The 23,415-nt window shown below is 40.4% G+C and overlaps 2 protein-coding genes and 1 long non-coding RNA gene across 3 annotated transcripts; 1 reads left to right on the forward strand and 2 right to left on the reverse strand.

The window, feature by feature from the left end:
- The first annotated feature begins 11,153 nt into the window (after positions 1-11,153).
- Positions 11,154-13,071, forward strand: LOC138337522 (uncharacterized). The gene is made up of 4 exons (XM_069287437.1): positions 11,154-11,632; positions 11,679-11,858; positions 11,978-12,579; positions 12,920-13,071. Exons 1-4 carry the CDS (start codon positions 11,154-11,156, stop codon positions 13,069-13,071), a joined length of 1,413 nt encoding a protein of 470 aa, XP_069143538.1.
- Positions 13,072-14,820: 1,749 nt separating this feature from the next.
- LOC138337123 (uncharacterized) lies at positions 14,821-15,787 on the reverse strand. The gene is made up of 3 exons (XR_011210548.1): positions 15,267-15,787; positions 15,126-15,215; positions 14,821-15,028 (listed from the first exon to the last, which is right to left on the reverse strand). It is a non-coding gene; the product is annotated as an uncharacterized lncRNA (long non-coding RNA).
- Positions 15,788-16,965: 1,178 nt separating this feature from the next.
- On the reverse strand, positions 16,966-17,364 carry LOC138337523 (uncharacterized). Its single transcript, XM_069287438.1, has one exon. It carries the CDS (start codon positions 17,362-17,364, stop codon positions 16,966-16,968), a length of 399 nt encoding a protein of 132 aa, XP_069143539.1.
- Positions 17,365-23,415: the final 6,051 nt, after the last annotated feature.

Raw genomic sequence — 23,415 nt, forward strand, 5'->3', positions numbered from 1 at the left:
GAAGAAGATCCAGTCCAAGCTAGAAGGGTTAGCTCACCCTGAAGATCCGGTGTGACGAAGACTGGCTAGAATTACTGTTGAGTTGAAGACGACGGCGCGTTTGCTGAACTCCACAAATAACAAGAAGAAAAACATAAAAGTAGGGGTCAGTACAAAACACGGGTACTGAGTAGATATAATCGGCCAACTCAAAATAGAAAACAATATATACCAAGTAATATCATAAAATCAACTATGATACTCAACATGTAGCAACAACAAGTACTATATCATTAACAATTACCGTCAAGTTCACACATGAGGACTCAAGCCTCAATACCATACTCATTTGGGAATCATGTTCATTAGATTGAGTATATTAATATCTTTCAAGATTCATTATCTTTATTTCTCTTGTGTCGGTACGTGACACTCCGCTCCCTCATATCCATTAATCCTCTTGTGTCGGTACGTGACACTCCGATCCCCTAAATCTACGTGTCGGTTCGTGACACCCGATCCCCTAAATCTACGTGTCGGTTCGTGACACCCGATCCCCTAAATCTACGTGTCGGTTCGTGACACCAGATCCCCTAAATCTACGTGTCGGTTCGTGACACCCGATCTCCTAATTCTACGTGTCGATTCGTGACACCCGATCCCCTAATTCTACGTGTCGGTTCGTGACACCCGATCCCCTAATTCTACGTGTCGGTTCGTGACACTCGATCCCCTAATGTCATTCTATCAACTCATCAAGCCTTCTCCCTTACCAAGGCATCATCATTAAAAAGAGATTAGGTTTTTTTTTACCAAATTTGGGATTGAATAACTTCATCATGCTTAGTATAATCACAATTATATAATCATGTTCATGCATGCATACAATTAAGCACATAGCAGGGTTTACAATACTATCAATACATATCATTCTCTATTAAGAGTTTACTATGAAAGCATGAAAACCATAACCTACCTCCACCGAAGATTAGTGATCGAGCAAGAAAATTTTCTCCAAAGCTTTGTGTTTCCCCTTCTCGATCGTCTCTCTCTCTATCGATTCCCTTCTCTCTCTTTCTGTTCTTTTCTTTTTCTTATTCCAACCCTCTTTCTTTTACCCTAATTAGTATATAATTAAGTATAAAAGATGGCAATAATGCCCCACTAATTAACTTAAGGGTACCTCTTTTAACCCCCAAGTAATTAGACTTATTAACATTAACCCACTAACTTTATAATTAAGGCAAGAATAGTCAAAAACGTCCCTTAAAACGTATCAAGAAATCCGACCCAGATTGGGATTGCGCGGTCTGTGATGGCCCGTCGCGCCTGCGATGGTCTGTCCTATTGCTCGTCACAGAGTTCAGAGACTCAATTTCTCAGAAGAATCTGTGATGGTCCGTCACACATATGACGGTCCGTCCTGCCATTCCGTTACGAAGTTCAGAGAGTCGATTTCAGTACCCAATTTTCAGTTTTTCTAAGTGCTTTGAAACGAGACCCTGCGACGGCCCGTCGTGCCCATGACGGTCCGTTGTGGGGTCCGTTGCCTCAGCCTGTTTTTCCAGAATTAAAATCTGCTGCTCAAAACGACTAACCAGGTCGTTACACATAAGCCCTTGTCGCTTTACTTTCTCGTAATTTATTTTGTATGTTTATATTAGGACAGGTGAATGGTTCAAAATCCCCAAAACAGGTGGGTCCAAAATTCGGTCAAGGCGAACAAAACATGAATTTGGATCCAAATCTCTCTCTCTCTCTCTCTCTTTACTATCTTCTTACGTTTTGACTCGAATGCCGTTAGTTTAGGATTAGAAACTCCAAATCCCATCGAACGCCTTTTGCTTTATCAAACTTAAGACGTAAAATTGATAGATGTTTTAAATTCACAAGTTTGCTTAGAGTCAATTTTTTTTTAAAAAGTTTAACTTTAAACGAAATCTTAAAACAATAATATTTTGCAAGTTCGTTTAGAGTTAAGAGATTTAGTTTCAAAATAGATTTGCAAAGTCTTTTAAAAAATAGTCAAGTAGTTAATTGCTGGAAAACCGTAGTTAGCGGAGCATCATAGGTGCTTTCAACACCTTCCTAAGACGCTACTAGGAATCCCGAACCCTTAAAAGGTTTTCAAACGATTTTCTGTTTAATCATTTGGAAACAAGTTTTCTTAATTTTTCTTAAAAATTAAGTGGTGACTCCTAAAAGTCAAAAAAATCTTTAAAAAACCAATAAACCCTTTTCTAAATATTTTTCCGATAAAACAGAATGACGACTCCGCTGGGGAAAGGAGGATTCTAACCCTAAAGATTAACTTTATCTGACTACTTGCAATAATTTTCTAAATGTTTAAATACTTTAGTTTTCAAAAATTGCATTTCATGGCATAACTTCCGCCAAACGGCAAATAGATTGCATTAGGAAACGGAAGTTACGCGGCTTACCACGACTTTCTTCAGATACACCCAAGAAATCATTTGGGAGTATCAAACAAATAGTCGGAATGTGGTCATCCGGCGTTGTTCGATAGCTCCACCCCGATGTTTGTCCGACTCGGGTGACTGTCTATTTGAAAACAACTCTAGAAAGCCTAAGATAGAGCGAAACCAAAATTGAATTAGGCATCAACCTAGGATGACTTAATACCCAAGGCGTATTAAGTCCATTTTAGTAGAAAACCGCCAAAATCACGTCTAAGGTCTTCGACCTCACGACGCATTATGTTGTTTGACATTCGAATAAGTGTATGTGTGAAAACCAACTTGTGGGTAGGGGAAAATCTAACGGGTTTTATTTTACAGATATGGACCGCTTCCCCAAATTCGATATGGTCATCTCAGCACCGCCTCAGCTTACGATGTGGCACAACGACTTAGACGGAGATCATAGGCGAACCCTTAACAAGTATGTAGGGGCCTTAACCGAGCTGATACACATGGATGGTTGGACAGAGTTAATCGAGGTGCTTACGGGGTACTGGACACTTCGGAACGACCAAAATTACCCCTATGCTAGAACAGATAAGGGATTGCATAGACACTGTGGGCACTGACTTAGAGAGGAGAGTCCGAAAACAAGAGGATATTTTCATCCCCAACAAACCTTCCGTAGAGAATATCGCGGATTGGTTGGGACTAAGAAAAGACTTCACCTATTGGTGTCAGGACTCCTACGTGATGTTCAGAGATCTCTATATCAGATTCGGACACGCGAGTTTCTACGCCGCATATAATCGGGAGTTTAAGATTTCCTACAGGGAGTGGAATGAGGTCCGTCCCCTAGCGTTTATCGTGGCATTGCTGGGAACAATGGTCTTCCCGCACGGCCCGAGTTTGAGCATCAACACCAGAATCATAACGCTTGTCCACATGTTGTTCAAAGGATACGAAAATCAAGGAACAACAAAATACTACCCCATAGCCCTAGTAATATTATCGGACATGTATCGGGCCTTGGGTAAGTGCAAAGAAGGATACCGATATTTCCAAGGGTGTAATCTGCTCCTCCAGTGGCAGATTCTTATACATTTGGCGAAAGGTACTGGAACTCGAGAATTGCACACCCTCGACAACAAGAACACTCTCAAAGACTTAAACGATTTCCTATTTTGGGCAAATATGAACAATAGGAGAACCAGAGGGAGATGGGCCCAAATTTTCTCTGAATTGAGAGAAGAGGACCTCCAATGAATGCTCGACCGTTTCATATTTAAGGAAGTTGTCGGGGAGAGTCGCTGATGTGTCGTGCTCCCTCTACCAGGCATTCGGGGAATTCGCCCTTATGCGCCTTTCCAAGTCTTGCGACAATTCGAAAGAAAATAGACTGTGCCCAGAGAAGTGTACCACGGCGCTTATGTGTATGACATCAGAGATGACAGAGTGCATGACGCTTCGGAAATGCTTAGGGAGTGGAAAAACGCCAAGCGCATGGGTAAAAACACTATCGCCCTGGACCGATTCAATGTTGGATACGACGAAGGTTACAAAGAGTGGCTGAAGAAGGACATATAGAATATCTCCTTTCAGATTCCGCGTAGCTTTCGCAGTGTGATGGACAGAGAGGCCAAAGCAGTGGCCAAACTGCATGAGATGAAGGAAGAGGCCAATGAGGTCTATGCCAAGTTCGTAGAGAATCAAGATGCTCTTGAGAGGGTGACTCGAGAGATCGAAAGACTGCGGCAGGGGTATGATGAGTTTGACAGCTGGATCCAGCAGAAAATCGAGTGGATGCGATATGAGAGTCTGGAAGACAAAGGGCGTCTGGGTGAAGGTTTTCTACTGATGTTGAGGTACATGTTTCAGCAGCACAACATCCAGAAAGATGACAACGGAGCAGGACCGTCCGGAGCAGCATAGTGGACATCACCTCTGCGTGGGTTTTTACTTGTATTTACACTACCTTAGCCCCTGCGTAGGCCTAATTTTGTTGCACTTTTTAATGGCCCCTGCGTGGGTTTTTCTTTATGTCTCTTTCCCTTTTTGAACATTTTACTCATTATTAAATATTATTTTGGGGGGAATCATTTATTTGGTTTAAATTCACACATACATCATTTGAATGCGCTAGGCCTACCCTTGGCACAAAAGGGTCCCCACGCATGATTAGGACGCGATATATATGTGTATTTAAATGTTTATGTGTTATGTTGCTTTGAATGAGGATGTCATAAACCCACTTTTAGCCAGAAATTCCAAAGAATATACAGAAGCTACTATTACAAATGTCTGACCAAAATTTCCGAGTCTCAGGTTTCTCACTCAAAAGCCCATCTCCCATACCACAAATCCTAAATACCGCTCTATCGTCTCAGGAAAGGTGAATCACCGCTATGGACAAAGGCAAGAACGTCCAGACGGAGCTCACTGAAGAGGAATTGCGAAAAAAGATCGAGCGAGTCACTCGAGAAATTCAGAAGGTTAAGGAGGAAGGACTCAAAGTAGACATGACCACAGCAATCTAGAAAGCTGCAGCCGTGACATTGGATGAGGATCTGGCATCGCAAATAAAAGGAAAGAAAGAGGTAGAGATGAAAACCGAAAGCTTGAGGAAAATGTTAAACTTGCTTCGTTTGGAGTTACACGAAGGAAAGGCGAGAGAAGCAAAGATAGATATTGAGACTGCCGTACTGTTGGCCAAAAACGCGTCACTTGTTAAGGAATTGCTGACCCGTGGCAACTTAAAGAGCGGAAAATACCTCGCTCGTGGCCAGGGAGTAGACGACAATGGCCACGACAATGAATTGAACGAGGAGGACGATGAGGAGGAAATCGTCTACAAGCCTCCATTTCCGACTGTCTGAAAGGAACGGAACGACTCAACCATAAGGGGAGAAATCACCAAAATGTTGTTGTCATCGTCTAGGAATTTCAATGTTGTCTTTTAATTTCCTTGTAATCGCAATGAAAAAATGAACGAAAATATTTCATCCTAAACTCGAACTACGTTGGGCCTGAATTCTCCTTGTGAGATACCTAGGCAAACTTTCCCGGCCTGGCCCCTATCGCTGAAAATTTTCATTCTCCTCCGTGTTATGAAGATATGAAGATCGGATTAACGGGCATCGAAAAGCAGCCCCGAGAATACCATAGCTCAACGTGATTCAGCCTTCCCGAGATAGCGTTAAACAAACAAATTCCTGTTTGTTCAAAATATATTTCCGTCCTCATTCGTGGGTTAAAATATCCTCAAACGAAGTGACTTATGTGTTTATCTGCTTTCTATGCGATATTATGCATTTTGTACTCCGAATATGCACTAACAAATTTGACTTTGAGTTGTTTCACTTCTCAGGTACCTTTAACTGGTTTGTGTCGATAAAAGCTGGCAGATCATCCCTACTTTACCAGATCGAAAGGTCCTACGGATTCCTTCCCCAGACCAAACTCAGACAGAGGAAATACAACTATGGGAGATAATCACGACGAGGTCAGCCTCACAGACGTTGTGGTGGCTCAGCCCACCGTGGCAGAACAAAATGAACTAATTGCGCAACTGATGCAGCAGATAGTAGATATGAGGGTCGAGATGCAGCGAAGGCAGGACACGTCTCCACCCGGATTCGGCCCAAATTTTGCTGATGCAAGGCCCCTGATGTACTTCCCCTCGTCCAACTTGGATCCAACTCAGAACCAGCCATCAACACCTGTGCACAATCCGTTTGGAATAGATTTAACAGCCCAAAACCCCATGTATGCTTCCGTATCTTATCAAACACCCTCACCGCTTCCAAATAACCTTCCTCAAATGCCACCACACCCCCAGAATGCTCAAACAGCCCCACCACCTCAAAATCAAAATCAAAATCCGACCACCTTCAACCCCCAAGCACCACATCCCCACTTAACCCAAAACACTAACCCTCAAAACTACTCACAAAACTACCAAACTGCACAAAACGTCCCGAGCCCTTCCATAGCTCCACCCCTCCCAAAAAGAACTACATTCCAAGTCCCCGTCCCGAGCGAACATGAGGTGCATGGTTCCGAGTTGGATCATTATGAGAAGCAGGAGAGAGACTGGAAGGCAAGGGAAGAAGAAAAGATCAACATAAAGGAGGAGATTAAAAGGGCAATGAAAGAGTTGCAATGCATTCCAGACGTCGCTGGATTGAGCTATGCAGAATTGTGCATCCACCCAGACTTGAACCTTCCTGAAGGGTTCAAAATCCCAAATTTTGATACCTTCGGAGGGGTAGGCAACCCCATGGCGCATTTAAGAGCATACTGTGACCACTCGTGGGAGTTGGCAAAGATGAAGCTTTACTGATGAGGTTGTTCAGCCGGAGTTTATGCGGTGAGGCCCTGGAATGGTTTACGTCACATGAAACTCGACAATGGCCCAGTTGGAGCGCACTAGTAAAAGATTTCATTGATAGACTTGCGTACAATGTCGAGATAGTCCCTGATTGGTACTCCTTGGAGAAAATAAAGCAGAAATCGACAGAAAGCTATCGGGAATTTGCCTATAGATGGAGAAAAGAGGCAGCGAGGGTGAGGCCTCCAATGACTAAAAAAGAGATTGTAGAAGTGTTTGTACGGGTGCAAGAACCCGAATACTACGACAGAATCATTTTGTTAGTCGGAGCCAAATTCGCCGAGATAGTCAAAGTTGGTGAGACTATCGAAGACGGCCTGAAGTCGGGGAAGATAGTCCAAGTATCCGCATTGCCTGGATCTTCTGGACTGGTGAGGAAGAAGAGAGACGAGATTGCCGCTATTTCATACGGGTGAAGAAAAGTCCCCAGAAACTCATCACGTCCTCAAGACAGCCCCAAGCCTCCACCAAAGTCTCACCAAGCCTATCGTCCATAATCCAATCATTCCGGCAATTACAATGCTGCCCCCACTTATCCAGATGCCCAAATTTTTTCATATCGAAATCCATCCCTCCCTGTACCCAAATTACCCCCAATCTTATCAAATCCCTCCCCCTTACAAGAATATAGCTCCCAGCTGTGCTAACGTGCAGTCAAGCTATCGAGCACCTTCCCCCACATATCAAGTCCAAACTCCAGCATATCAAAGCCCCCTCCCGAATTACCAAGCTCCAGTGCCAAATCACCAGACAAATCCCTACCCTAGAACCCAAGCTCCTCGCCCAAATGCTCGCAATTATCAACAGGTTCCTCCCCCTCAGCAAAGCGGGTATGGTCCTTCTCGTCCCAGGTTTGAGAAGAGGCCCTCCAGAAACTTTACCGCGCTGGATGAAAGCCGGACCCAGCTGTTTGAAAGATTATCCGCGGCCGGATACATCCACCCGGTGGGGCTCAAGCCCGTGGATGTCAACTCTAAATTCTACAAACCGGAGCAGAGATGTGCTTATCATTTCAACAGTGTTGGACCAGACACTGAAGACTGTATCAATCTCAAGCACAAGATTCAAGATTTGATCGACCAGGAAGTGGTTTCCCTTCAGCCTGCGGCGCCGAACGTCAATACAAATTCGCTGCCGAATCATAGGGGTGGAAATATCAACATGATAGAAACAGACGAAGATGAGTGTGAAACCAAGAGGATTATTCCTGTTGGTGCAGGAAGACTTGGAAAAGGCTGTCGCTTCTATGAGAGTCAGGGAAAAAGGAGAGTTCGTTATTCTAACGACTGCAAAGGCTGTTGCCTTGGTGCCCTCGAAGACTCTCGGCTAACCTAAGTTTGTCATAGAAATGGCTGTGGCCCAAGGCATGACTAGATCTGGTAGATGCTACACTCCTGATGAGCTTGCTCTTAGAGGGCAAAAGAAAGATCATGGCAAGAGACCAATAAGTGAAGCAGAAGCCGAGGATTTCTGGAGAAGAATGCAGCCTAAAGATTACTCCATTGTCAAACACTTGGAGAAGACTCCAGCCCAGATTTCTGTGTGGGCCCTACTGATGAGCTCCTGGTCCAACAGACAGGCTTTGATGAAAGCTCTGGATGACACGTATGTGCCCTCAGGAACAAGCAGCGATAATCTAGCTGCCATGATTCACCAGGTCATTCGGGGACATCGCATTAGCTTCTACGATGATGAATTGCCAGCCGAAGGGAGATCCTATAACAAAGCTCTACACGTCACTATGATATGCCGCGGAAAGGTTGTCAATCGTGTTTTGGTAGACGATGGATCTGGTTTGAACATATGCCCCTTGTCCACATTGAAGCAGCTGAGGTTTGAACTCGGAAAGTTGGATCAAAAACAGGTTAATGTAGGAGCGTTTGATGGTGTGCAAAGAGACACATTGGGGGCGGTGAACTTGACCCTCCAAATGGGCCCTGCGGAGTTCGACGCGAAGTTCTAAGTGTTGGATATCGACACCAGCTATAACCTTCTTTTGGGAAGGCCATTCATTCACATGGCTGGAGCCGTCCCCTCCACTCTTCACCAAATGATGAAACTGGTATGGAAAAATGAGGAGCTAGTTGTTCACAGTGAAAGAAGCTACTCAGGCAAGCAGGTGCCGGTCTTTGACGAGACGTCGTAAGGTTCAGATTTTTACACGGTGGAGTTGGTAAATGCCACTGATGAGGATTTTTCCCCGCAGGCCCCCATGTTGGCCATGTACAGAATGATCACCACGGTAATGCTGCAGAATGGGTTCGAACCAGGTTTCAAATTGGGAAGAAATTCCCAGGGGATGATCGAGCCAGTTCCAGTCCTTGCTACAGGATCAAAATATGGTTCGGGGTACATCCCCACAGATGATGATGTGAAGATTAAGAGAAAAAAGGATCAAGAGTTTGCTAAACCAATACCGCATCTGTATCAATCCTTTCTAGTCCGGGAGTGTGCCGAGCCAGAAGACTGTGGGGAAGGAATCTGTGACCTTTTCAAGGAGATCAATGCTATCATCAAGGAAGGTCGAGCCAGCTGGCATTCGTTATGCTGAACCAGGGGAGATGCTACAGAATTGGACTTCCACGCCAATCCTGATGTCCCAAACTCTTTGGTAAAAAGGAGTTATTTTATGCATACTAAAATCGATGGTCGTCCGAAAGATGCCCGAGACCCACCATTTCTACATTTTTCTTAATTTCTCGAATTTTGAATTTCCATCGTGATGTTTAAAAAGGCGACATGGCCCTGTGCCATGACCCAAGTTTGCATTTTTGTTTTAACTGAAGGCCTCCTTATTTGAATCTGTTTATTTAGTTGCTTGTTATACTTTACTTTCCTAATTTTGTGTGTTTATGATTTCAGTAACGTAAGTTACAGACCTGCCAATGTCATGTCATGTCATGAGGAAAATGAGACAAATGATGATGAGGTTGATGACTACGAAGAAAGTGGGGAACCAGACTATGTTGCAGAAGAATTTCGACAGTTTGAGAATCAACATAAACCAAATCTAGAGGAGACAGAAACTATGAATTTGGGAGATTCGAAGTGCGTCAAAGAAGTTAAGATCAGCACCTACCTGAATGAAACTCAGAAGGAGAGCCTGGTCCGTTTGCTTGCCGAATACAGCGATGTGTTTGTTTGGGAAGTCGGTGACATGCAGGGGTTGAGTACTGACGTCGTATCTCATAAGCTACCTATCAACCCAGGGTTCGAGCCGGTGAAACAGAAGACTCGAAAATTCAAACCTGAACTGAGTTTAAAGATTCAGGAAGAAATTACCAAGCAAATAGAGTCTCGATTAGTGGAAGTAACGCAATATCCAACCTGGTTGGCCAATGTCGTTTCGGTCGCCAAGAAAGATGAAAAAATCAGGATCTGCGTTGATTATAGAGATCTCAACAAAGCTAGTCCGAAGGATAATTTTTCGTTGCCAAATATCCATATCTTGATTGACAACTGTGCCAAACATGAGATGCAGTCATTTGTGGACTGTTATGCAGGTTATCACCAGATTTTGATGGATGAAGAAGACGCGGAAAAAATGGCATTCATTACACCTTGGGGTGTATATCACTACAGGGTGATGCCGTTCGGCCTCAAGAACGTCGGTGCCACTTACATGAGAGCCATGACGACTATTTTCCATGACATGATTCATAAGGAAAATGAAGTGTACGTGGACGACGTCATAATCAAATCCCGCGAGAGTTTGGATCATTTGACACACCTGAGAAAATTCTTTGAACGTTTGCGCCGGTATAACTTGAAGCTAAATCCCGCCAAATGCGCTTTTGGAGTCCCAGCTGGGAAGTTGTTGGGATTTTTAGTCAGCAGAAGGGGTATTGAGCTTGACCCCTCCAAGATTAAAGCAATTCAAGAGTTACCTCCGCCGAAAACGAGAAAAGAGGTGATGAGTTTCTTAGGGAGGTTAAACTATATCAGCCGATTTATAGCACAATCAACAGTGGTGTGTAAGCTTATTTTCAAGTTGTTGAAGAAAGACGCCTCGACTAAGTGGACTAAGGAGTGCCAAACTGCTTTCGACGCTATCAAGAGCTATTCGTCTAACCCGCCAGTACTGGTTCCGCTACGAGAAGGGAGTCCTTTGTTGCTGTATTTGTCTGTTTTGGATAGTGCCTTTGGATGTGTACTCGGTTAACACGACGAGACAGGGAAAAAGGAAAAGGCTATCTACTACGTAAGTAAGAAATTTACTCCGTACGAGTCTCGGTACACTTTGCTAGAGAGAACATGTTGTGCTCTGACGTGGCTTGCCCTGAAATTGAGACACTACTTGTCTTCATATACTACATATCTCATTTCCAGAATGGATCCATTGAAGTTCTTTTTTTCTGAAAGCGATGCCGACTGGAAAGTTAGCTAAATGGCAAATGCTGTTGAGTGAGTTTGATATCGTGTATGCGACTCAGAATGCAATAAAGGCACAAGCCTTGGTTGATCATCTTGTAGAAAATCCCGTTGACAAAGAATATGAACCACTCAAGACTTACTTTCACGATGAAAAAGTGTCATTTGTGGGTGAAGATATCTATGAAGCTTATCTAGGTTGGAGATTATTCTTCGATGGAGCGGCGAATCACCAAGGTAAAGGTGTTGGAGTAGTCTTAGTATCAGAATCTCGACAGCACTATCCTATGGAAGCTCTACGATTCAATTGCACAAACAACATGGCTGAATACGAAGCTTGTATTCTTGGTTTGAAAATGGCCATTGACATGAGTGTTTACGAGTTATTGGTTATCAGAGATTCAAACCTTTTGATTTATCAGGTTCAAGGAGAATGGGCTGTGAAGAACCCGAAAATTATACCTTACGTACAGTGTGTGCAAAATTTGTGTAAAAAGGTTTCGCAAGATCGAGTTCAGACATACTCCCAGAATACAGAATGAATTAGCTGATGCTCTTGCCACCATCGCTTCAATGATCAAACATCCGGATACTGATTACATCAACCCACTGGATATAGATTTGAAGGAACATCCAGTCCACTGTTCACATGTTGAGTCAGAACCAGACGGTCTGCTTTGGTATTTTGACATAAAGAGGTACTTGGAGTCTGGAACATATCCGGAAGATGCTACATCTAATCAGAAGAAGTCGATACGTCGTATGGCTCTCAATTTCTTTCTGAATGGAGAAGTCCTGTATATTTGGGTCTTTTAAGATGTGTGGATGCTGCTGAAGCTGTGAGGCTTATTGAACAGATACATGCTGGAGTTTGCGGTACACACATGAATGGGCTTACTTTGGCAAGAAAGGTCCTTCGAGCCGGTTATTTCTGGATGACTATGGAGAATGACTATTGCAAATTTGTGCAAAAATGCCACAAATGTCATGTGCATGGCGATTTGATACAGGTACCACCTCACAAACTTAACGCCATGAGTTCACCTTGGCCCTTTGTAGCTTGGGGAATGGATGTCATCGGTCCTATAGAGCCAGCCGCTTCTAATGGGCACAGATTCATTCTAGTCGCCATTGATTATTTCACCAAATGGGTGGAGGCGGCTTCTTACAAGTCGGTAACCAAGAAAGTGGTGGCCGATTTTGTCCGCAACAATCTGATATGCAGATTTAGAGTTCCTGAATCCATCATTACTGATAACGACGCAAATCTCAACAGTCATTTGATGAAAGAGATATGTGAACAATTTAAGATTATTCATCGAAAGTCAACTGCCTATCGCCCCCAAATGAACGGAGTTGTAGAGGCCGCCAACAAGAATATCAAAAAGATTTTGAGGAAAATGATTGACAAACAGCGAGGTTGGCATGAAATGTTACCATATGCTTTACTAGGTTATCGAACGACGGTCAGAACATCGACTGGGCTACTCCATACTTGCTAGTATATGGAACAGAGACAGTCTTACCTGTTGAGGTCGAGATACCATAGTTGAGGATCATCCAAGAAGCTGAATTAAGTAACGCCGAATGGGTTAATAAATGGATTGATCAACTGGCTTTGATTGATGAGAAGAGAATGGTCGCCGTTTGCCATGGCCAGTTGTATAGACAGAGAATGACTCGCGCTTTTCACAAAAGAGTAAGAGCCAGAAATTTTGAAGTTGGTCAGTTGGTTCTTAAGCGTATTTTTCGTATCAAGACGAGTACAAAGGAAAGTTCGTGCCAAACTGGCAGGGTCTTTACATGGTTCGTAAAGTATTATCTGGAGGTGCTTTGGTCCTGTCAGAGATGGATGGCGCTGTATGGCCCAACCCTATCAACTCAGATGCTGTCAAGAGATACTATGTGTGAAGTTCCATTTTCGCATTTTTCTGTTATTTACTTGTAATCGTTCTGTTTGCTTGTATTTGTTCAATTTGAATTATTATCCCTCCTGTAATGAACTACGTCTGACCTGAATTCTCGAAAACGAGATACGTAGGCGGCCTATGTCGGCTTCGGTTACCCCATTTATCCCTTTTAATTACTTCTTTTATCTGAACTACGTTCGACCTGAATTCTCAAAAAGGAGATACGTAGGCGGCCTTTGTCATCCTCGGTCAGTTTCTTTATAAATTTTATGCTTATTAACCTTTAAGGAGAACTACGTTCGACCTGATCCCTGCATCAACGGGATACGTAGGCGCCACAAGGGTTCGGTCATACTTACCGTAAGTTCTATCCCCTCTTACAGCAAAACTGAGACAGAATTTTTGAGAGGGACTCAAAAATTCTCCAGAAGAAGCCTTCTCTTCAGCAAGTCAAACTAAAGACGTTTTGAGATTTGCGTCTGGGACAGAATTTTTGAGAAGATCTCAAAAATCCCGCTATCTGCTCAATTACAGTAGAAAGATAAGCAAGACAGTAAACTGGGACAGAAATTTTAAGGATGGCCTCAAAATTTCGTTAGAATCTTCCCTACAAGTCCGCAGTGCCTCTGAAACTCATCAGCAAGTGTCAGATTCAAAGGAACTCATTAAGCCTGATATGACATGACTCGGCAATGACTTTTTCAAGATACTATATCTTAAAAATTTCTTGTTTCTCTTAAAATTTCCCTTTTATGTTTCATTTGTTTTGGCATAAGATATTTTCTTATCTATCAAGAGTCGGGAAATCGGGAAATCAACCGGAGATATCAAGACAAGGAGCAAACAACTGAAGGAATCGACACAGATCAGTATGTTTTAAAAACGGAAAATTTTTCTGTGGATGCAGGTTTATAGCTTTGCTTTGAAATCGGCCGAATTCTCCCGACGGATGAATACAGAGAGCTCCCAAAGAGGAGAAAACTATCTCCAAAACCAGTGATTTTATTGAGAGCGGGAGGCTTTTCATCTCGTTTGTGTCAGGATGCTTGAGAGTGTGTTTGTTTATTTCAAGACATTCGCAACAATATGAAATTTACAAAGTGTCTAGCCAGATTCAAAGGGGAATCAAACAGGAATCTCAACGAGGATTTCACGATTTCTGTAGAGGACGCTATTTGCATTACGTTATCAAAACAAGATAATTATTGTCAATCAAGACAATGCATCACCCCAGAAGAGATAGTCATTTTATTATTACTTGTTATTATCGATCAAGTCGGTATATTATTTGGAGGTCGTTTTGCCGTTGTTATCGACAGAGACGACATAAATATTCATGCATCGCGGAAGTCATGCATCGCGGAAATCATGCATTGGGGAAGTCATATACTGCTGAAAAATCATGCATTGCGGAAGTCATGCATTGCATAAATCATGCATTGCGTAAAAGTCATGCATCGCGGAAAATCATGCATCGTGGAAGTCATACATTGCAAAATCATGCATTGCAGAAAATTCATGCATCGCAGAAAATTCATGCATCGCAGAAAATCATGCATTGCGAGTCAATCGATAAATTCGGTTTGGTTTGGTTATTATAAATTCAGTTCGTTTTATTTCGGTTCGGTTTCGGTTTAACTAAATTTAATTAAAAAATAGTAAAACGGCCATCGTGATAACTAAATATCGACTCAATCGATAATAACAAAAAAACTATGAAAAGTCAAGACTCAAGACAACATCACAACAACACTAGAAGAAAGTTCAACAAACTTGTGTCCATCACTAAAATAGAGTTAGTTACAAACTAAAGTCATCATTATCTGGCTCATTGCAACTTCCAGCAACAAAGAGATTTAGAAAACCAACAAAACATCATTGCAACTTGCAACCTCCATTGCAATAGCTTCCAAGTTCTAGCCGATAGCAACCAAGAAAATAACAAAACATTGATGGACCTGCGAGAAAACAGAACTGTTCAGACAAATGATCTACATTTCATAATTGAATATATAAAACTATCAAGCAATTTATGTAAATAAGTTCTTTACTTACTCGTTACCGCACATCACTAGTTGATAGTTGAACTTACAAGCTGCAACTATATATCAATTATACTAGATTCAGTCCCACTAAAAGCAAAATCTAAAAAAATATGAAATTTCAATTTAGTTAATACAAATATCAAATTCTTACCAAGTTCAAGTTGTTCAAGATACTCTAAATCTTCCTCAATATTGATTGGAAAAGACTCACTTCTAAGCCAATCTTGAACACAAATAAGAGATTGCACAATTTTAGGAGTTAATGAACTCCTAAAGGGATCAAGAACACAACCTCCTGTGCTGAATGCACATTCCGATGCGACACTTGAAATGGGAAGTGCTAACACATCACGAACCATCTCCGCGAGAATAGGAAATCTCGGCTCATTTAACTTTCCACCACATTAATATATCAAAGTCATCACTATCTAGCTCAATATCTTCCGCAAGATATCTTTCCAATTCTGATTTATTACTTGAACTTCCACTAACTTCTTTATGCTTCTCAAATTGTTGTTTCGTTCTCAATCTTCCTCTATTTACAAAGTTGCCACAACCACTCACACTAGATATACTTGATGAATTGCCAGATGAAGTGGATGAAGATGGTACATGTAAAGAGCTTTTTGGGGATTTCTTGACATAATACTCAAACAATTTTTTCATGTATTTTTTCACTTCTGTACATAGCTTTTCCCCAACTTTTTTTCCAAACATATCCACAATTGCAAATGGAACATAATCAAGCTTGTTACGGGGATCCAAGACAGATGAAATAAAGATCATCTTGTTCATTTTTTTTTGTTCACCCCAATACTTTTTGAACTTCTCATTCATACTTTCCGCCATTTCTTTCAAATTACGATCTTCATTTGTCATCATCTCTTTCAAAATGAGATTAAGTTCAGCAATTTCAACAAAGTGTGTATTGCTAGTGACATAATTAGAACCAGAAACCTTCAAAGTAAGTACATAAAAAGTTTCAAGAAATTTCACCATTGACCTCACATTTTTCCAGTCACCACTTGAAAGAATATTTGCAATAGTTCCATCTTCAACACTAAATTCATCTTCAACACTAGTTCCATCATCAACACTAGTTTCATCTTTGTTTTCAGAAGAATCAGAACCAAAGGTACGAAGATGATTCAAGTATCCAATATCATAAAAACTATATCTTTTAAATGCAAGCTCAAAATGTTGTGCTATATCAAGCATCGAATATGTAGAGTTCCACCTAGTAGGAACATCTAAACATAATGATTTCTTACAAGTTATCAATTTAGATTCACAACATTCTTTAAACTTTCTAAGTCTTGCGGGAGATTGTTTAATGTATTTCACGGCTTGTCTCACTAGCTTGACAGACTTACCAATTTCCTTCAACCCATCTTGCACAATAAGATTAAGTATATGTGCCATACACCTCACATGAAGATGTTCACCATCCATAATGTTAGTTCCCCAATTGCTCAATTTTTTAGACATTTCTTTCACAGTAACATCATTAGAACTAGCATTATCAACTGTAATAGTTAACACATTATCCAAACCCCATTCAAGCAAACAATTAGTAATGCAAGCCACCATATCCACGCCCTTATGACTAGAAATAGGACAAAAATTTATTATTCTTTTATGCAGAATCCAATATCTATCTATAAAGTGGGCTGTCAAACACATGTAGTTTATTTTTTGTATAGAGGTCCAAGGTATAATTCATAACCATCTCTCGTCACAGTTCTACGAGAAGGAATATGAAATTGCAGCATTGTAACTCTCATGAAGTTTTTAAAACCCTCTTTCTCAACAAAATTAAATGGTAGCTCGTCAACAATTATCATTTTGGCTTAAGCTTTCCTACTATGTGCTTGGTCAAATTTCCAAGTGCTAATGACCCCTTCCTTTGATCCCGTTGAAGATGGTAGAAAATTAATTAGATCTTGACCTTTATCTACGGTATCACGAGGAAATTTAGGACATGTTCTCAAATGAGTATTCATTGATGATGTACCATTAGATGATGTAGAAGCTGCATAAGCTTTTGCACAATACTTGCATTTGGCTTTACTAGCTCCATTTTTATCGGTGAACTTTTCAAAATGCTTCCAACAATTAGCTCTAGGTTCCATGGTTTTTCTTTTCTTTGAAGTATCAACATCAACTTCAACCTCACTTGGAGATGAGGTATAAGGTATGCTCTCATCCGAAGCTCCACTTTCACTTCCCTTATTTCCAGCTTGTGCCATCTATACAAAATTGAAACAAACAACAAGAACAACAATCAACATCTTACAACACTTTTTCACTACACAAAACTCCAAAAAAAAAATATTACGCACACTATTATTTTCAATCTATATGAAAAGTACTTAAATTTTCTTTATCTATTATAAATCATAAAGAATCATTCTAATTTTATAATTGTAATTATTAATTAAAAAAAAGTCATAAGATAAAAATCATTTAGTATTAGCAAAATAGCAAATAATGGAAAAACAAAAAAATCATACAATTAAGACTAACAAAAATAATGATTTGAATTAAATCATACAATTAAGACTAACAAAAATCATTTAGTATAACCAAAAATTTTTATCATTTCTTCAGCTTCAATACCAAAATAGCAGATTTGCACAGAAAAGAAAAAAGCATTTTCACAAACTTAGTTATCTTCTTTCTTTCACTACTACTACTACTACTATTATTATTATTATTATTTGGATGTGTTTTATAAAAGCATAAGAAACTTATGACTTACGAGTGACGAAAATGAGAGATGAGAGTTGAGAGATGAATGAGAGTGGTTGCTGACTGGCTGTGGGCCTGTAGAGAGCCGGCAGGCGGAGATCGACGACGACGACTAGCAGTGCTGCTGGCTGCTGCGGTGGCTGGCCTGCGTGGCGAGTGGCGGCTGGTAGCGGACAGATGGAGGAGTTGACGATGGTGGACGGTGGACAGTGGGTCGACGTCGGTGGCAGACTGGCAGTGGACTGGAAGTGTTTGGTGAATGGTGTTTCAAAGAAGAAGGTTTTACTTTCAAGTTTCAAAGAAGAAGGTTTTACTTTCAGACTTCATTATTAATTTAGGGATTTAGAAATTGGCTTGGGGCTTGGGTATTGGGTAATTGGGTTATGGGTATTTGGGTTACGATTTAAGAATTTGAATAATTGGGCTTGGGCTGAGTAATAGGAATTTATGTAGTTGGTCTTGAGAGGACTAGGAATTAGGATTTAGGAATGGGTTATAGGGTAACAACAAATAACAATTATGTATATATATAATTTCGTTTTTTCGGTTAACCAAATTTTTAAATCTAAAAACTGAAAACCGAACCGAAATATTAAAATTTAAAATCGAAACCAACCAAAATAACCGAAAAACCGAAATTAAAAATAATTCGGTTCGGTCGGTTTTTTTGGTTTGAATCATATTATGCCCAGGCCTAATTATGTACGACGAGAAGATTGCATGCATCGTCAAAATTTATACATCGCGAGAAGATTTCATACCTCGCTGAAACTTGGACATCGCGAGAAGAATTTATACCTCGCTGGAATTTGTGCATCACGAGAAGGATCCATGCCTCGTTGAAAATCATGCATTGCGGAAAAGTCATGCATCGCGGAAAATCATGCATTGCGAGTCAACAATTATGTACGACAAGAAGATTTCATGCCTTGTCAAAATTTATACATCGCGAGAAGATTTCATACCTCGCTGAAATTTAGACATCGCGGGAAGAATTTATACCTCGCTTGAATTTGTGCATCACGAGAAGGATTTATGCCTCATTGAAAATCATGCATCGCGGAAAAGTCATGCAGTGCAGAAAATCATGCATTGCGAGTTAACAATTATGCACGATGAGAAGATTTCATGCCTCGTCAAAATTTATACATCGCGAGAAGATTTTATGCCTCAGTGAGATTTAGAAATCGCGAGAAGAATTCGTACCTCATCGAAATTTATGCATCACGAGAGGAATCCATGCCTCGTTGAAATTTTGCACATTGCGAGAAGATTTCATGCCTCGCTGAAAGTTATGCATCGCGAGAACATTCATACCTCGCGGGAATTTACGTATCGCGGAAAGATATTCATGCCCCTCAAGAGGACATACACGGATAAAGAAAGAGCAGCACTCATCCATTGGCCTCGATTGCATTCTATTATTTCTTATAAAAGTAAACACCAAGAAGAGCATTGAAGATAACGACGAAAGATACATCAATATCACATCAACATTTATTTATTTATCTCGACATCAAGTATAGAGTACATTAAAGATTATATTGCAAAACACAAGGCGTAAGCTTTATTTGCTGGACATCAGACCGATCGAGTCGACGTCGATTCGAGGAGAACAATGAAGTGTCGACATGGTAAAAAGACACTGTCTCCCATCCTAAATTGCACTTTTAAGCTGACGAGTTTTATCTCAGTCTTTGTAGAGAGCATCCAAAAGGATGAATTCTCCCAAAACCACAAGTGCGGACGACATAAATAAGGATGCAGCACAACGTGAAACTTTTTCTTAGCAGCGAACTGGGACACAATTCCAAAGAGGAGTGTCAAACTCTTAGGACGCGAGCAGAGGAGCGACTTCCACCACAATCGAACCACCCCTCTCGAGGCATGCGGTTTTTCTTTAGTTCTGTCAGTTTCATTCTCGCATCCGGAAGTTTCGATTTTATCAGAAGCAAGTTTCCAATCTGAGTGACAATACGCCAAGAGATTTGGAAATTATGTCCGTGTAAGTTCTTAATTATGGGTGTGAAGCGCGCCACATTCATGGCTAAGAGGTTACAATCCTCCTTTTCATACTCGTTAATTTGTCACTTGTCCAAAGCCAAAGGTTATCTAGCATAATAGATTCCTTTTTCCATCGATCGAGTCGAACTAAACACAGCCTGATTCCGACGGTTTAAGGATATGTAGGCGGGTTCAATGTCGAAAACTCGGCTGTATTCCAACATTCGCTCTCGAATCCTATTCTCGAACATTTCGATACCTTCATAATTCGATATCGAGGTGGCTTTTGATTCTTTCAAAATCGTGCGGTAAATCAAGCTTATTGAACTCCAAATGGCCTAATTTCTCATATAGCCTGAGATATGTAGGAAACCTGTTTCAAGGGTTCGGCCATGTTTCCTAAACCCTTTGTCGAAGCCTTCCTTTTAAAATGAATGGGGTTGGTCAAAATTGGTTTAGTCAATTTCATTTTCCTCGAATTGCTTGCATCAACCCAAGTAAAATGAGGGACAGTTGTTGACACCCAATTTTTGACCCGCGTCGGTATAAATTAATTATCGAGCTTCCTAAATTTTCCAAATAATTAAAATTAATTAATTTTATAAATTTTACGAACATATAATATAATACATGAATTTTATGTTGCTTCAAATACGTTTTAACATAACTTGCGTATATATATAATTAGTATATCTTATGATTATTCAAAAAACCATCAAAATGGGATATTCCTTCAGCTTTGGAGGGGATTTCAAATTTCGAAATGGGAAATGGGCCAAATTTCATCTGTCAGGCCTTCCCTTTGAAACCCTAATTTTCTCCTTCTATTTAAACCCCTTTTCTCCTTCAGAAAAGGGGTTGGAATTTTTGTTGAAAAAGTTTTAGGTTGGATTTTTGGAAAGTGAATTTCATCACAGAAGGTTGAAGAATTTTGGTGGGGAAATTTCATTTCGAAAAATTCTCTTGGTCCTTCTGTTTATTCCGAGAAAACTAAAAGAAGTTCTTTTAGGTTGGAAAATTTAGGTTGGATTTTTGGGGTTTGGGAGATTTCGAGTAGAGAAAATCTTTGAAAATATTTCACTTCTTTTTTTTTGTCTGTCTTAGAAGAGGCTTGAAAATTTGGAGGTCGAAATTTTCGGTGGGTAAAGAGTCGGGAACTTTCGAGCAAAGAAGTTTTTGGGGTTTCTGTTTCTTGAAGAACAAGGGGGATTAGAAATTTTGTTTAGATTTCTTTATCACAGAGGTGTTTACAAAGGGGTTCTGCTTCGTGTTCTTAGAAAAGAGAGGAGGAAATTGTCTAAGCTATCTCATGTTGGAATCTTCACCACGCCGGAAACAAGATTAGGGTAGGCTTTCGTTCTTCGTTTGTTTGTCGACAGAGCGTGGACTGGTATTCGTGCTTGCACGGTGGTAGTCGTCCCCATCCCCTGCTCATTCTCTTCCCAGCTTTGATGCTCGAAGAAAGGTAATGTCCCCTTACACTCACGTTTTGCTTCAACCATCGAATGCAATGCCTTGGTTGTTTGTTGTTTTCGCTGTTTTGATTTTGTTTTGGCTCTCGTTTCGATCATCTATGTTCTTACTCGATTGTACATTAGCCTTTCGGTTTTGTTAGGCTGTTTGTAGGCAGCATGCTTGTTGTGGTTGTGGCGATTGTAGCTTGACATTATGAGCAGTAAGCTTTGTTGGTTTGTCCATTGCTACGATTATCTGTGAACAAGTAGCATTATATGTGATTTTGTTAATCTGTGCCTGACCTTATAGCACAGATCGTTCGATTTATCATATTATTTTGCCATTAGAGGTTCATTTATTCGACTTGGTGGCCTGCCTTGACTCCCTCCCAGCTTGTCACCTTTAGAAGACTATTAGGTTTATCATGTACATTGAAATCTAGTGTTTTGGCGTTAGTTTTGAATATGAGTTTGTCTAGGTGACGAGTTTATGTCATGCGATCAACTTACTGCCCAGTTCGATTCGTGCATATGTTCAAATTGTTACTTATAAAAGGAATGTGTCGAGTTCGAGTTTAGGCCTTGTAAAAACTGTTTGAGTTTCGTTAAAAGCCGGGAGTTTGTGTCGGGGTACTTTGGATTTTCTCTCACTGTTTATTATTTAAGTTTGAGCATGTGATTGATTATTATATTCAAAAGTTCTTGTTATGGCAGCTAAGCCTTTTAATTCTAAGTTGGTTTGAAAAATTTTGTTTGAGTGTTAGTTCTCATGGTTATTTGGAGGAGGAGTCAATATGTCCATCTAGTTGTGTTACAATCTTAATGAACTCCCTATCGATATTGTTTGAAGCTTCCATACAAGTTTAGGGGGCTAGATGGTCTGTCTTACTTTTGTTTAAAAAGTGACCAAATAGCATATGTCGAGACATTTTGGAGCATCTCTGTTAGAGTTTATTTACTACTGGTTTGACACTATCTTGTCTTTCATCATGAAATTCGCCTCATCTCCTTAACCGTCCTTGGCATATCGTTCATCTTATCTCCATTATTTTTTATTTGAGTTGGTTTCTCTCATTAGTTTTTGTTCATATTTTATTTATTTATTCCATGTCATTTATCTCTGACTATTCATTATTTTGTGTTGCATGAAATTTGGCCTCGAGTTCATCATGAACTCCCATTCCCCCTCTCTCGGTTTCTTTTTTGAGAAAGCCATAAAAGGCTTAATTTCCTCTTTCCGAGTCAATCCCATAAAGTTCGGTGGATAGATGTTGAATTCGACCAGCGTGAGGATTCAGGGAGCTGAAGGAGCTGGATCAAGAAGACCCTTTATTTTCCTGAATTGTATTTTCATTTGTAATGGGCATAAGCCCTTGTCGCTTTATTTTCTCGTATTTTATTTTGTATGTTTAGATTAGGACAGATGAATGGGTCAAAAACCCCAAAACAGGTGGGTCCAAAATTCGGTCAAGGCGAACAGAACCCGAATTTGGACCCAAAAATCTCTCTCTCTCTCTCTCTTTACTATCTGCTTACGTTTTGACTCGAATGCCGTTAGTTTAGGATTAGAAACTCCAAACCCCATCGAACGCCTTTTGCTTTATTAAACTTAAGACGTAAAATTGATAGACGTTTCAAATTCACAAGTTCGCTTAGAGTCAAAGTTTTAAAAAAAGGTTTAACTTTAAACGGAATCTTAAAACAATAATATTTTGCAAGTTCATTTAGAGTTAAGAAATTTATTTTCAAAATAGATTCGCAAAGCCTTTTAAAAAATAGTCAAGTATTTAATCGCCGGAAAACCATAGTTAGCGGAGCGTCTTAGGTGCTTTTAACACCTTCCTAAGACGCTAATAGGAATCCCGAACCCTTAGGTTTTCAAACGATTTTCTGTTTAATCATATGAAAACAAGTTTTCTTAATTTTCCTTAAAAATTAAGTGGCAACTCCTAAAAGTAAAAAAAATATTAAAAAAACCAACAAACCCTTTTCGAAATATTTTTCCGATAAAACAGGTAACATGTCAAAATAGTATAAAATTACTTGCTAAAGAAATGTATGATAAATATTCTTTCTTAGATAATGTTGAAA

Source organism: Solanum lycopersicum, chromosome 7, assembly GCF_036512215.1.
Source record: "Solanum lycopersicum chromosome 7, SLM_r2.1".
NCBI lineage: Eukaryota > Viridiplantae > Streptophyta > Magnoliopsida > Solanales > Solanaceae > Solanum > Solanum lycopersicum.